The sequence below is a fragment of the Netta rufina genome (assembly GCF_964035555.1).
Source record: "Netta rufina genome assembly, chromosome: 2".
NCBI lineage: Eukaryota > Metazoa > Chordata > Aves > Anseriformes > Anatidae > Netta > Netta rufina.
Window position 1 is genome coordinate 114,549,680 of NC_140124.1, and position 16,342 is coordinate 114,566,021.

The following is a 16,342-nucleotide window of genomic DNA, read 5'->3' on the forward strand; positions in this document are numbered from 1 at the left end:
CTTAATGCTGGTGGGGTTTGGCACCATATTGGTATCTATCATCTCATTGTTTTCATAAAGAGAAGGTTACAATAAAGATTCTGTGAATTAATCTGCTTTAGCAAAAATAAACACCCAGTCTTTCTGCAAAGGGCTGCTACCTCATGGATGGCTTTCCAACTGGCTAACATAGTATCTGAGTTGTGGTAAATATCCATGTCATCTATAAAGGGGCCGTATGTATGTCTCCAAACTTAAGCTGTTACATTAGAAATAATAAACACTGTCCTAATAACCATGTAGGCAAAATCTCGGTAAAGCACAGAAGTCAGTTCCAGAGGAGGGCATTATGACACAGGCTGGTGAATCTTGTTTTTACATGTGGTGACCTCTACTGGGATATGGTAATGTCAACCAGTTAAATCACAAATCCAAGTAAAACATCAGCTCTTAAAGAAGAGTCCAGCTGAACCACTTAATTTCCCAACACATATATGGATTTTTAATGTCCCACTTTTCTTCACAGAAAATGCCATCACTGTAATTCAGTTGTGCTACAGCTTTTGTAAGAAACAATTCTGTGTTCAGGAACTTGAGCTAGTAGTATAACTTTTCTGATATACAAAGAAATGCAACGCTGAATCTGATACAAGACTTCCTGAGTAGTTTTTCTGCACTGGAAGTGAGAAAAAAAAAAATATTTTTCTTTTGTATATTTTTAGACTTCTTTCTTTTTCACAAAAATCAGAGTCTGATTAAACCCTTAGCTCAGTTAATGCCATTAATAAAATGTCAGTCCTTTTTGGCTCTACGGAATCTGCACAGAAAATAAGTGAAAAGTGAATTGTTATTATTTGGACTTTGAGATTCAGTTTCAGCTTGTGCTCTTCACTGATTCCTGTTTGAAATGAATAAGCAGAAGATTAAAGTTCTTTTTTTTTTCTTTTTTCTTTTTTTCCATGGAAGTTCACCATTTCAGGATATACTCTATGGAATTTGTATCTTAGACAGCGTGTTGTAATGTATTGTTCTATGTGTTAAGGTTTCTTCTCGTGACAGCACTAAAGCCTTTACAATTCAGGTAGTATTTATGCTACTTCATATAATTTGGATTCCAAAAAAAAAATCAAACAGTCTCTGCAGTCACAAATCCAGTACTTCGTGTTTGAAATGATGAAATGCTCACTGTTTATAATGCTAAGTATTTTAGCCAGGGTTGAATTTATGAACAGTCTCATTTGTGTCTTCTTAACTCCATGTAAATCTATGTGCATATCTTAATTGAAGGCACATTTGGAGAATTATTTGCATGAAAACTGCTGATGAAGACATGTCAAAATAGGAAAGTTATTTTAAGACAGCTATAGTAGGGTATCTCCCTATCTAGGATGTTTGTCAGCTCTGACAAATCTTTGTTAATTTTGTCTGACTGTTTTCATGAATCTTTGGGTTCCAATAAAAGCTAATACAACCAGCTATGAAAGCTTAAAATATAACTACTTTTCACAGAATATTAATCAGAGGACTAGAAAAGTAATGTCAGTACAGAACCATACAATTTGTTGCTTTGTATTGTGCAGTAGCATTCAGAGGAAGACTAGCTCCATATATTCCACATATTTGAACTGCTCTTGCCCAGAGTTAGGGTAAATTACACAATAAATGTTATGATCATCAACATCCATTCTGGGGAATCAAAGTAGCTGCTGACCTTTAAATGTGAACATATTCACATACCAGTCTACCAACCATCTGGTGTGACCTGACATTTCTATCACTAGCACTCCTGTTTCTTGGAGTCCCTTCCAAACTGCTGCAAGTGTGATGATCTTTGTCCATGGTGACTGCTATCTTACCCTGAAAATATCCTTGGAAAGAACAGTTTGCTTCCTCTGTCCCTTCCATTTCCAAGCCTGCCCTGTTCTCAAACCCCCACCTGAATTGCAGACCACCTATTTTAAGGGTGCTAAGGGAGCCAACAAATTCATCAGACCTGGGACCCCTCCTGCCTGGATGCTGTGCCCAGCGAGGAGCAGTCCCAGACCCAGATGATCTCTCCATCCTAGTCCCAGGGATGCAGCTGCTCTTCCAGCTGGCAGGTCTGCCTGTAGCAAGGGTACCGTGCATCCAAGACACATAGTACACATACAGGCATATCCCTAATGCAGCTGGCCTCACAGACTGCAACACACACAGAGCAGTGTAGGCAGCAGCTCTTAGTCTGCCTAATATCCACGTCTGAACCCTGGGCTCCCTAACCTAACCACCGGCTCACACTAAAAGTCTTTCCATATGTGCATTTCCTCCTGCTCGCCAGCTAGTCCAGCTTGAGGTTTGCTAACTAATTATACACACACAAATAAAGGCTTGAATTAAATGAGGAAATAAAGCACAGGTCTCTAGTTGCTAGCACTTAAGGCTTCTTACACCCTCAAATGCACCCCAGGCTCTCTGGTTGCTGCCACCTAGACCTACACCCATGGTTCCCATGGCCTCGGCTCCAGCTGCTGGCGCTCCGACGTTTTGACACACACACACCAGTCCCTCCAATCACTGGCATTTCAGACCTCCAAGCTCTGCAGCCCACAGTCCCCCATTAAGTGGCACACAGACTTCTTGCATTGCCATCCCTCCGCATGCTAGCATCCAGACTCATGTGCCCTAAGACCTGTGACCTCACCTCCAGTTGTTAACACACAGATCTCTTTTGTATGCTGGTCTCTGCAGTTGCTGGCACCATTTTCTCACATGTATACCTCTGTGATCCATCATGATCCTCTCCTTTCCTTTGGACCCTTTTGTCCTTCCCTTAAATGTCCCATAACAAGTTTTACATAAACCCACAATAATCCACTTCTGATAGCCAATATCCCAAGAAGCCTCAAATAAACCATAATACTCATGCAAAGTGTGTTTCCCCCTTCTTATCAGCTGTTATTTATAGTTCAGGTTCACATTCTTCAGGACTATGCTTGAGTAGTTCCTTCAATGGCCCATCAATCGGTGGCTGAAGAGTTCTGAGTCCTCATTATTGTCTCCTGTGTTTGTGTGTCTGTGCGGTTAATGTAGCACTTTCCTCATTACTTCTTTTTATTTATTTATTTATTTTATTTGGTAGATCAAAACCAAATGACTTCATGAAACAGATGTTCTCACACCCCCCACACTCTCTCACTGCTGACAACTGTAGCAGAACTTAGTACTCCTGGGTGTCCCTTGATCACAGAGCCCAGTTCCCTTTTATGATGGGCAACTCTAGATGGCAAACTTGGACTTTACTGTGTAGATTCAAAGTCAGGACACAGTTTAACACGCTTCCTTCATGTTCAGATAGACTTAAAGGACAAGACAGGCATATCACAAAACACATTTATATCTTTCTCCATTGCATGGCAACAACACACAACATCAGAAGTTTCACTGGCATTAGCCCGGTATTTTATCCAGATGATGCATTATCTTCCAGACTTTACAAACCTTTATCATGATGGCTGAGATTAAAACAACAGAAAGAATGATGACATAGTTGGGGTTTTTCAGTGATCTTCATCTTGTGTCTTTGATGCTTGTTTGAATTATTTTCAGAAGGATGTTTTATTCTAAATAGGAAAAAAAAAAAAACACATCTTAAAAGACAAGTACATAGGGAAGGGAAGTATGTGTATAATATTACTTTCAAAGCAAATGAAATATTTTTTTGGAAGACATAAATTAACAGTACAGTATCTGGCATTCCAAAGAGATACTGTACTTCAACAGGACATCACATGAACAATGTTAGGACAAAATTCAAATTGATCTCTGGAAGGCTATTCTTCATCAATTTGCTTACAAAATTTCTCCTGGGCCCTGTAAGACCCTCTAAGATATGTCATTCTTGCTATTTCCAAGACTAAGTCACTGTTTAAACTAGGGGTCTGGATGCCTGAGACTTTATGTAACTTCCTATTAAAACCAGTCTGAATGTCTTATTCACTTCTGATCCAGTCATTTTTTAACCTGCTGTCTTTATTTTTACCTGTTCTTAAGCCATGATTTCCATGGCTACATTGTTCCTTGCATACAGAATGTCCATTGAATAAGGAAATTGATATTAATTTGCATCTTTGTTTTGGCATTTGGAGTTGGTTTCTTTTACTGTTACATCAAGGTGTTTTTAGGGGATATCTTTAGTAGAAAATGCAGTAATAGATGAAATACTAGTTCACTAAGTGAAAGACATAATTTAGTCACAAGCTGAAAATGAATACATTTGTTCACAATCTCCCACTCGATGTAGGCTCCCATCAGGGCAGTAAGATTGGTGGGGGTGGAGGAGGAGTTTTGAATTAAGTGGCTTTTTGGTGTTTGAAAAATTAATAGCACTTAGTAGAGCTCTTTAATTCCTAAACTGGAGTCTTCAGACTTCAAAAATGTGACATACTCCAGTTTATATTTTACTGAATTTGACTGTTTACTTTTAATAAATATATATATCATCTTTGTTGAAAAGGCAAAGCACTTACTTCTTCTTCTAGAGCCAGGCTCTCTACTTTTTCCTTTCCTTTGATGTATTTCTTTTTAAGGCAAACCGCAGTTGTGATAGTGACAATAAGCATAACAACAAATACAGTTATGCTTGAAGAAACAGCAATTATAGTGTTTTCTTGAGTTGAGCCTTTCCTTTCACACTTTTCTCCCATGTACCACCAGTTGTCCCCTGCTGGACATCTAGAAAGTAAAAGAACAAATGCGTGGCTTCACTTAAAGATTGAAGATATGAAAAGACTACCTAAAATATTGCATATCTGATGCACTGTTTCTATATCCCAAATAACATCCAGATTACATATCTGGATAGACTGTGCCCTTTCTTCAGCTTCCCACTGTTTTACAGGTCATCTCTTCTACAAGACAAAGACAGCCTTTGCTGGAAAGCCTAAGCTTCAGCCTGTTTTATTTTACTTTATTTTATTTTTTATCTTTTTCAGGCTTGGACACAGCTGATCTACAGAGCTGTTGCTACAGAATGGTCTTCTTTTGCTACCAACAGACAAGCCCTGTGGATCACTCAGTGCACTCATCTGCTCCCTTTTCCTTTAAGTTTATAGCACTTCTGCTGATAGAAAGCTCATTTTCCGCTCCATGAAACTGATACCTGTCACTAGGACCACTATATTACCACTGTAATATTTGCTTTCACCATACTAATTGCCCTCCTATCCAGATGCAATTCTGCCTTTTGGCACGCTCAGCTTTTACACAAAGCCCTTCTATCTATCACTCAGTCAGTTAAGAAAATCTTTATAGGTAGTAGTTGAATAAACTCCAAGGGAAACTGGTCCAGAAGCTTTATACTGCTCTTATCCCATCAGGTCACATCTACCACCCTCCAGGAAATCTCATCCTCCTGATTCCTCTTATGATCTTTGCCTTCTTAATTCTCAACTCACCTTATGCAGCAATTCGAACTTGCAAGATAAATGGGGTCAAGACCACAGGCCAGACTCTGCATCATCAATAGTAACTGAAGCAAAATTTAGGTGCAGGAATTCCCCCTTTCTAAGCCTGACCCATCACATTGCCTTCTCCCTGCTCAGTACTTCTCTGTCAGTAGATGTGGTAAGTTCTGATCAGACTTTCTCATTGCCAGAAGGGGCTTATTTTCTAAGAACATGTGTGAGCTGTCTCTGCCTTCCCCTAAAGAAGGCAAGATTAGCATTCTAGCAATCTTCTGGTTTTGTACTAAACACAGCCTCCAAGCCTTGAGTCCTTCACCTTACTCAGTATCACCTTCAGCTCTGAAACTTTTTATCATGAGCATGTGAAGCTCCCAGTGATGTAACTGAAAAAATATATGTACAGTACTGCTGAATTCACACATGAATTCACATCTTTCTAACCCTTTATTGTTCTTTATGTTATTGTTTTTCCATTGTCTGTCTAAATCATTTATTCAGAACTATATGCTCAGCCCTGAAAATGACTCCATTGGACTTTATGTGATCAGGCTTAAAGAGAGTTATTATCACATCCCCTCCAGTTTTCCAGTAGAAAACTAGAGCATAAAGTGACTGCTGGTCACACATTTCTCCAGCATGGCATGTAGGACACATAGGCACTTGAGCTTCAAACAGACCACAGATGTCAGAAAATTCTAAAATCAAGCATAACGTTCAGATTTTTATTTTTTTTTTTGTCTTCTTGGAACAGCTTCTTGACATTTTCTCACACTCATGACCTGTTTCTGATGTGTTGCCCAAGCCCCTTTACAGAATTGTTTTTTAAAAGGTTCCTAAATGGGGAGATATAACAGTGAGTCATACCAGCTCCTGTTGCTCTTGGCCTTTAGACATTTGCCTCACAGCACTCCCCCAGTCTACCTGCCTTGGCACTGCTTCACAGCATGTTGTTACTATCTTCAGCCTTAGAGTTTCTCTGAGAGCAGGAACAATGCTAATCAGCCAGGTGGGTTGCATAAATGAATCCACGGAGGATTAAATAAAAGTTGCTATTCATTTTCTTGCAGGGTAAACAAGCATTTTGGTACTCAGCCTTCATCACTGGTTTAAAAGGCAAGCAACTAGAATTGGTTAATTTGTTGTCATAATTTGCTCTACACAGTATTTCTGAATAAAATTTTAAAATAAAGTTATTTTACTTACACTGCCTGAGAGATATTAAAAATACTTTCTCCTGATACAAATGCTATTTTGTTTCAAGTGTATTTATATTGAACTCCTGATTTTGCTATAGACTTCTGAGGAGAAGTGCAGTCCATTTTATAACATTGGACTAACATAACACTCAAAATAAGAAGTACATTATAAATATAATTTACAGAAAAGTCAAACAAAGTACATCAAAATGGTCAAATGTTAGGGATAGGAACTTGTTGCCCAAACTGGTCATAAGTCTCTTGCAGTAATAGATTTTGGATATATATGTTTTTAATTAGCTGTCTCTCTAGAAGCTTTCATTACTAAAATTGTATTTGAGTGAATAAAAACATTTACCTGCACACTGCTTTTCTATCTACAATAACGCAGACACCGTCATTTTCACATGGGTTGTCTGGACAGGAGTCTGGAGTATCTATGTCTGGCTCCTCGGTCTGGCTGCCAGAGGTTGTTGGGATGGATGTTTTGGTGGTGGTAGGCTTAGCTGTGGTGGTGGTGGTGGTGGTGGGCTTGGTGGTGGTGGTGGTGGTGGGCTTGGTGGTGGTGGTGGTGGTGGGCTTGGTGGTGGTGGTGGTGGGCTTGGTGGTGGGGGTGGGCTTGGTGGTGGTGGTGGTGGTGGTAGGTCTAACAGTGTTGGCAGTGGAAGTATTCATGACAAAGGTTGGTGAAACACTTGGCTGAGTTGATACTAGATGTGATATATCTGCATGAGAAAACACAAGAAACAAGGCATTTACTTTATGTGTTTTTTTTTCTTGTTTTGTTTTTTTTGTTTGTTTGTTTGTTTGTTTGTTTTTTCCTTCTTATTTTAATTGTAAGTTCTAATAATAAAGAGCAGAGATCCTGCGAACTACCCTACATCTTCCTCTAGTATAATGGATAAAAAGTCTTAACTTTCAAGAGCATGATGTATTTTGGAAATGTCCTAATTTCTTTAATTTTTTAAACAGACAATCTTATTCAAAGTACTCTATTCAAAATAATTGCACAGGAGTAGCATCATTTTATACACTTAGATTTCAACCTACACATGAGATAATGGATTAGAAAAAGGATGTAGCTACCCACACATTTATTTACGCATGATTTGACTTCAGATACATAAGAAGCACCAAAATTGCTCATGTGTAAAGTACATAATGTATTTATACCTACAGTACTTGTGACTAGTTAGTATGTGACACTGTGTATCTTCTGTATTATTAAGAATATCAGTTACCATTAATGTTCACATACCTTCCATTGTTAAAAGAATATAAATACTGTCTTCTTTAATAAAGTTGCGACTTCTGAGTCTCTGATGAGTTAAGAATGCACTTGTTCCACTTCCTGGACCTCTCATGAATGCAGTTCCATTGGGAAAGGAAGCTGCTGATCCCACTTTATCTGGCCTATCCCAAAAATAATTTGAAGACCCTGAAAAGAAGAAAAAAAATAAATAAATAAACATAAAAAGAGTGGGATCACTCTGGATTTTTTTCTCAATAGGGTTCTTTCCTTCTCAGTTAATGTCTGCTGCAAAGTAGTACTAAGTCCTCTCTCAACACTCAAGACAAACCATCCCCTATTTTGCCTGTTCTGCTCATGGATGTCATGAAGAGGGAGATGAGAATAAATTACCTGAAACTCAAGGAGTAGAAACAATGCTGGAACTGCCTACAATTTGTAGATTTTTTTGTTTGAGATTCCACATGGATGAGACACACAAGGAAATTAAGTTTTTCAGTGGGTTGGTCTGAGGTATTGAGAAAAGAGCCTGCTGGAGATGAAGTTACTGGAGTGCTGGTTGAAAACCTATTGTGTTATTTTTTCTTTTAGTCCATTTCAAGTATAGTGGGCAAGAAGATGAGTAGCACATGAGTCATCTGTAAAATGTATTAATTCAGTGATTCTCAAAAAAAAAAAATAAAAAAAAGCATCTGCTGATGTGGATGGAGGACAGAGGGTCCTTGAACAACACAAGTGGTCACAAGCTGCTGATGTCCCAGACATTTAAGGTCTTCATCAGACCTTAAATCTAAAATCTCAAAACTGAGCATGATTGTCTAAGTATCTGACAAGGAGATCAAACTGCTTGCCCCAGTAGGTCTACTGGTTAGAGAAAGGGTAAGAGTTACAAGGTTTATCTCGGGAATCTGGGGCTACAAGCAATACATAAATAAACAAGGGATGAGAGGCAGAGCACAAACAGACTGCAAATCCACAGCATCAAAAAGGGCTGAGAGCTGTGGCCATAACAGCAGAGAGCACAGGGAAAATGCGAACCATCTGTGGGGAACCTGGTGTGATCAGGGGGAGATCATTTAGTCTTTCTAGTTTACCCACATTGTTTTAATGTAGAAACAGAGTGTCAGAGAATAATGAATGTCATCTATGGTTTATTATTTTTTAAATAATTCCAAGAAACAGAAATTTTAGCGCATTCCGTCCTTTATGAATATTGTAGTCAGAATTACCAGGAAACTAATTCAGGGGTGGAGGTGGTTTCTTTTGGCAAAATCCTTATATTGATGCAGAAAGTCATTTTGACTTAAATTCAATCTTTATCCAGTGCTGAATATGTGGCTTTAATTTAATATCTCTCTTTATAGAGTTTCCTAACATTTCTCAGAGCTACACCTTTACCTAAACTGCCTCCTTCCCAAGTTATTGTGGGCAATTGCTCCTTATCTTGTCACACCTCAACCAAGTGCAGATTATGTAATATGAATCAGTACTTTGTCCATCTGGTTTCTGGATTTGCGCTGACACCAGTTCCTTTTGCAAGGAGGGAGGTGATGTGTTTAATGGCTAAACTTTCATCTGCTATCAACTGTGCATATTGTTAATGCAGTATTTTTCTCTTCAAGCCTTCTGGAAGACTTGCATTATCATTAAAGCAGATACAAATGCATCTTCACAGAGCATATGAAAAAACTGTTAGGCTTGGATGACCCATCTCTTTCTTATGTGAATCTACTTCAAAACCGAGGGTCCCAGCTTAACCTACTTACATGTTCAAATTTTTCTTGCCTGTGGATCAATTGTATTGCTGCTGCAAGGAAATGATCCATTCCAGAAGCTAAAAAAGCTGAACTAATTTACAGAAAGAGAAAATTTGACTCCTTATCTTTTGGCTGTGTTTTAAATGTATTGGATAGCACATCTGAATTCAACTAACCTGATAATTTCTGAGGGTCTGTTGTTATACTTCTTTGGTTTGACATCCGATGACGAATATCAGGATGCTGGTCAAGCAGAATCATGGTACCTTGTTGCCATGCACAGGGCCATTGCAACTGATCATCATTTGCTCCAGAAATCAAATGCAAGTAGATTGCTAAATTAAATGGGCTATCAGCGGTACCATTTACATACAAGCTGACCTGGAAAGCATATCCTTTACTAGAGTAAAAAGGTGGACTGTATATTCGTCCTGCTGTCCCTGCAGGACTTGTGTTGAGAAGATGAGTGAAATTTCTGATATGCCAGACGTGGTGAGGACACTGTGTTTCTGACAAGTTGATGTCATCAATAGAGAGGCCTCCATTTGACAAGCCAGTTCCTCTCACACCTTCAAACACCACCCGGAATTTACTTGTGACATTCAAAGAAACGTGATGGAGCTGCCAGTAATTTGCAGGTGCACCTGAAAAACGAGAGTAGGGATTTCTAAGTAAGCAGTACAATCAAACACTGTATGGGTCTAGAGAGCCTATCCCCATGCTATGTATGAATTCTTCAGTTCCACTGGTGCTGAAGTGATGGAACATTTTTCTTCTAGATGTTACTTTTTTTAATTTCATTTTTTCACCAGATTTATTATGCTTAGCAGCTCTTTAGTTAGAGTGAAAACAATGGTAATGTCTTCAGACTGCTTTTTCTTTTATATTATTAAAAAGCATTACATTAAATTAGTCCAAATGTTGTGATAATTAAATTTATAAAGTGTCACCTGTAGTATTGTAAAGAAAAAAATCAGAGCCAAATATATTTAAATAAATGAATAACAACAGATATCAATCAATCAAAAAAAAAAAAAAAAAAAAAAAAGCTGCAGAGGATTCTTGGTACCTAGAACTGCAAGATTTGTTCATTCATTATTACTTTTTTTTTTTTTTTTAATATTTAAATAGCTTGCTGGAAATTTGCCTCTGCAGAATCAGTATTCACCCATCAAATGATATTAAGTTCAAATTAGAGCCAGGCAATTGTAAAACCTACTTCATGTGATAAAACCTCAGTGCAAATCTGATGCTGTGTCCAGAAGTACCTGCACTAGTAAATCCCACTTGACTGCAAGACCAGTTTGCACAGCAGCAAAGACTTCTGCACACAGGCCTTTTAAGGCAAGTGAAAGAAGTGAAAGTAGGACATCCTTTGTTAATAGTACATGCAGCAAAATAATGTCTTTTGCTGACTGGTTTCTGTTCACCTGAATGGAAGGTGAGGTTTTCAGCTACATTTCTGGACTAGGCAGTGCCAATCCCAAGTACAGAACTCATACTTCACTTTCCTAACAGTTCTAAACACAATATAATTCATCTCCGATATGAATCTCATTTTTTTGCTGTTTTTCATTATTGTTGTTTTAATTAGGAGGAGAAAAAATAAACCCAGAAATAAGAACAAAACACCCCGCTATTTTCCATCACATTTTCTTCTGCACTAAGTAACACCTATTTGAAGTGCACGGATTATATGCACGACTGGTGTTTCTGACTCATGTTCAATGAGCAAAACAGCTAGTGCAGTGTAAAATGTCCTGCCCCCACTGCCTGCCCTGCTCCTGGCTGAAGGCAACCAAAGCTGCTGCAGAACAGCAAAAACTGGGGTTTGTAAACAGGTATGAGTAGTAGCTGAGCCTAAAGGCACAGAAAGAGGCAGAAGAAGCAGACTTTATATCTACTGTGCAAAAGAGTTCCCCAAGACCTGTGTGTAACTAACAGACTGAATTAGTTGTAGCTGTAGTGGAGATCAAATAATAGTGAAATATCAGAGAATATGGTTTAATCAAAAGGTGACTTTGGATTAAGCTTAAGGACCTCTTATCCATTAACTGACATCTGTTGCTCATTTTGAAGACCATAGGCACCTAAAACTTCAAGAACTTGATTTTCTTCAAAATATAGTGAAAATCATGGTCTGCCACCCAAGGAGGTGGTAGACTCGCCATCCCTGGAAGTATTTAAGAGACTTGGATATGGCACTTAAGGACATGCTTTAGTGGTGGACTTGGTAGTGCTAGTTGATGGTTGGACTTGATGATCTTATGGATCTTTTCCAACTAAAATGACCTAAAATGATACTACGATTCTGTATTTCAGATAAGTCACTCCAAACCATGCTTTAAAAGTAAGCTGAATTTTACTTTTTTTTTTTTTTTTTTAATCTTTGTACGTTAGGTATTCCAGGGCACTTATACTTTCCATTTCTTTATTACTTCTTTCTTATTCATTGTAATTTAGTCTAATGACCAACTTCATCTGTTGCTATTGATACCAGCAATTCTATAACAGTCAAAATGACTGCTCATGGAATTTTAGCTATTTTGGTGAGAAAACTATCTTCATAATGCAAGAGTTTGTAATTTGTTGTAATTGATTATATTATAGGAAAATGGTTGACTGAGGATCCATCAAGTATAATTTCACCAGCAGAGCTTCAATTACATAGTCAGAGAAGAAGCAAAAGAATAAAACTAGATGAGTCACTTTGATACAATATTTTCTCCCAAACTTTGAAAAGGATACCGAGTATAGATTAAACCAAAATGAAGCTTTATTCCATACCTTTTATCTGTTCAATGAATCTCAAAGTACCATTTGGATCGGCTGAAGAATACTCCCTGACCCAGACACGGAGCAGATCGCTTTCATTTCCACTGTTATAGAAATAGAATTGCAAGCACTGAAAGCCTCTTTTGGGATACAGAATCCGGCTCTCCAGGAAAGCTGTGCTTCCCTGTGTGACAGCACTGGTATTGAAATGCATGAAGTAGCCCGAACCTGTCAAAATTAAATGAGAAATGAATGGTAGAGGGGAGTGAAAACAAAATTTTCCTTGGTACACGTGTAGTGTTAACATCATATTGTAACAATGCTACAAGACAGTAAAGTTAGGGTTATGGTAAGCTAGATCCTGTACAAATCTTCTGACCAAGGGCTGTTACTTGTTCATGTTCTTCGGAGGCAGAACTGTTCTTCAAACTTTTTTTTTTTTTTTTTTTTTTTGGTCTGTCTCTAGAAATTTGTACTCAAAACTTGGGTGCTCTCATTTAACTGTTCACCCAGAGCCAGTGACTCACAGTTGACATTCTCTCTGGAGGACTGGTTTATGCTCCTAACTCACAGTTTTATTTGACAAGTTAGGAAATAACTGGTACATTCTTTTCAGTCCCGAGCAGAGCAGGCTGAGGGGAGGCCTCATGGCGGCCTGCAGCTCCCTCACGAGGGGAGCGGAGGGGCAGGCGCTGAGCTCTGCTCTCTGGGGACAGTGACAGGACCCGAGGGAACGGCATGGAGCTGGGACAGGGGAGGGTCAGGCTGGGGGTTAGGGAAAGGTTCTGCACCCAGAGGGTGGTCGGGCACTGGGACAGGCTCCCCAGGGCAGTGGTCATGGCATTGAGCCTGCTGGAGCTCAAGAAGCATTTGGACAATCCTCTCAGACACAGGGTCTGGTTTTGGGTGGTCCTGTGTGGACCAGGAGTTGGACTCAGTGATCCTTGTGGGTCCCTTACACCTCAGGACATTCAGTGGTTCTATGATTCTATGATTCTCTGTGGATTGCTCAGCTGAGCCCTGATAATATATGTAATTTCTAAATCCCAATCCTTTCCAAAAATTTACTGAGCAATTATTCAGAAAAGCAGCAGTCTTTCTGATGTGCCTGTACCATAGGACACTTTACTTAATTCTCTTCTGAGGATGTGACACTAAGACTAAAGAACAGATCAAAAGAGATCTGAATCTTCTCTAATAAGCAGAAAACAGAATGTGTCACATGATGTCCCTTACTATACAGTTTTATATTGCTTGGTTCAAAAGTTAACTGTAGTCTGTCAACAAATAAACACAGAACAAGGCCATGAGCAAAGTCAATTCACTTGCCTTTGCAGAAAAAAACTTCCTAGAGAGATAAGAACAGTGTTTTTTCATACCTTCGCACTCTCCCATGTTAGTATGATCAGTATGAGGCCCAGTAGGAACCTGAGACAAACGCTGCCAATCACTGCTATCATCTGAACTTTGAATCATGCCACAAATGTTTTCAAGTTCAAAACTGCACGTGTCCATGAAACTTAGGGAGGAGGCTATAATATTAAAAAAATAAATAAATGAAAGTGTGAATCTCTGTTACACGGCACACATTTAGTACAAGATATTCAAAGTCAAGAGCAGAGACAGACTAAGAAGTGCAAACACAAAATAATCAGTGGCTTCAGATACCATCAGTATTCATACATATAATGTTCAGGAACTCAAAGCATTTGACAATTAACATTGACTTTAATAAGATGTCATTGGGACCACTATGGGCACTTAGAAAGCACAGGAGGTTGCCAGCTAATTATCATATGATATCTTTTATTTATAAAAGGAACACTAATACCAGCCCTGACATATCAACCTTCACACAGTCAAAAGGTCTAAGGACTTCCCATTCCCTCCTCTGCTTTCTTTAGGCTGTGATACATGGTCACAGCTTTTGGTAAAGCTTCACTAACTCACCTACTGGAGCACTTATTTTGAAATACAGTACAGCAAGAGCTACTTCACTGCAATGGTTAATTGCTCATTCTGCTTGATTTTCAAAATGCTGAATTGGAAAAACATTTGGCAAAGGTACATTTGAGGCTGGTGGATATCTCATCTCATACAATTTTGAAGATCTGGTTTGCATATCAAAAAAAAAAAATAAAAATAAAAAATAAATATGGTCAAAAATAAAGTGGTGGAAGACTGCTGTTGACTAGGAAAGGGAAAATACTGTATGAAATGTTTTCTCTGTTTAAATCAAACTCTGGATGAGTAAAGGAAGACACAGATCTACAGGCCAGGTTTATCCCTATTCTTAGATTTGTTCCTATTGTACTACAACTGAGTTCTGTGTAACACCAGCTATGACTTGAAAACAACTAAGTTAATAAAATGTTTCGTGATTATTGCTCTTCAGCCTATGTATAAAATATTGTGGCAGGTTTAAAGGTTTCATTGCACCACAGGAAAAAAAAAAAAAAAAAAGACCTTGAGTATCACAAAAATCAACCTCAATGGTGGCATGCAAAATGTTTCACTTAGACTGTAGCTCAGGGAAGCACTTAAATTTGAACTGCTGACAAATCACTTGCACTGCTGAGCTATTTTGTACTGTCCTCATAGAAAGCTAACAATACTCTGTAAGACAGCAAGGCTATCAGGAGTGTTGTTAACTGATACTTTTTAAGATACAGTATTTATACAACGCTGTAAAAAAAGGGGGGGGGGGGGAGGAGGTTTTCACAGTAAATGTTATATTGAAGGTTGGAGGAGGAAAATAAATAAAAAACCAGCAAGGGTGTCAGCGAGAAAGTAAGAACAATTGGGAATTATTAAATGAAAGAACTCTTTAAAATCAAAACATGAAACCAGTTTGCCCAAACAGGAAAGCTGTACCCTAACTAATTAAAAAATGCTGGCTGGCATGGCATTGAAGGACAAGAAGAGAGAAAAGCAAGACCCAACAGCATTTGATCCATTTCTTAGATTAATTAATGACACAGGAGAAGGGGTATTTTGAATGCCATCTGCACAAAAAGACAGATACTTTCTCACTGTTTAGTGAAAGGCTGGACTGGAAGACAGTACATGGGGGGATGAGTCCTAGCTTCCAGTGGCTGAGGAACGTCATGATCTTTTCTGTTACTTAATATGCTAGAAAGGGAAAACATTCTGAAATATATCTTTATCATATGTCCTGAAGAAGAAACCAGAGCAGAACTAAAGTAGTAGTCAGGAATATTTATGCTGTTGGTTGTAGGTTGTTGTTTTTTGTTTGTTTGTTTCAGTTTAAGAACCAAGTTTTCGATTTTTAATATCAATTCCTAACCTCAAAGGCATTTATCAGGAATTCAGCTTAAAGTTTTCCTAAAATCCTTCTCAGCAAAAAAAGCAATCTTTTGATTCCTCTGGGAGAACGTTCTTGATCTTTCCTCTAACTTGAAAGTATCAGTTTAGCAGCTGGGTGGGTGAGAGCTGGGACCCATGAAAAACCTGTCCTCCATGGCACAAGGGCCACTTGAGCAAACAGTGGCTGATCTGAAGACCACTTATGGCTCTGTGAATATCAGACACCCTATACTATGCTAAGGGACAGAACAGGGAGAAGGGCAAATCCTGATTGCCCTGAAGGTGGTGGGAGTTTTGTCACTAGTTCCAGCATGTATGGGGCTTCTTTCACTAAGGAAATGTGATTTTTGTTTAAGAATAAAGTTATAATGTCATGAAGATTTTACATAATATGTGAGAATGATGGAAAGCATATAAGATTAATAGAGAGTAAGAAGGACCCTGTCTGCTATTAAAGACATCCTTAGCTTTAAGCACTTACGTAAGAGCTAATTGACTGTGCGTCAAGTGCTGGAAGCTAAGGCTGCGTGTAAGTGTGTGTTTGGTTTAGACCCATGTGAACAGAAATATTTCCATCAGAACCATATACTCATAAAAGTATACTGTTTTAATTAACTG

General features: G+C 38.5%; 1 protein-coding gene across 1 annotated transcript in view; it reads right to left on the reverse strand.

Moving 5' to 3' along the window:
- Positions 1-16,342, reverse strand: part of MEP1B (meprin A subunit beta) — a gene marked incomplete at its 3' end in the record, with an annotated part of 50,064 nt that overhangs the window by 292 nt on the left and 33,430 nt on the right. The window contains exons 17-22 of the mRNA XM_084281666.1: positions 13,777-13,929; positions 12,410-12,625; positions 9,799-10,266; positions 7,875-8,054; positions 6,975-7,341; positions 4,485-4,689 (exon numbers count right to left, since the gene is read on the reverse strand). Coding sequence (XP_084137792.1) covers positions 4,485-4,689; positions 6,975-7,341; positions 7,875-8,054; positions 9,799-10,266; positions 12,410-12,625; positions 13,777-13,929 — 1,589 coding nt within the window. The remainder of the gene's footprint in view (positions 1-4,484; positions 4,690-6,974; positions 7,342-7,874; positions 8,055-9,798; positions 10,267-12,409; positions 12,626-13,776; positions 13,930-16,342) is intronic.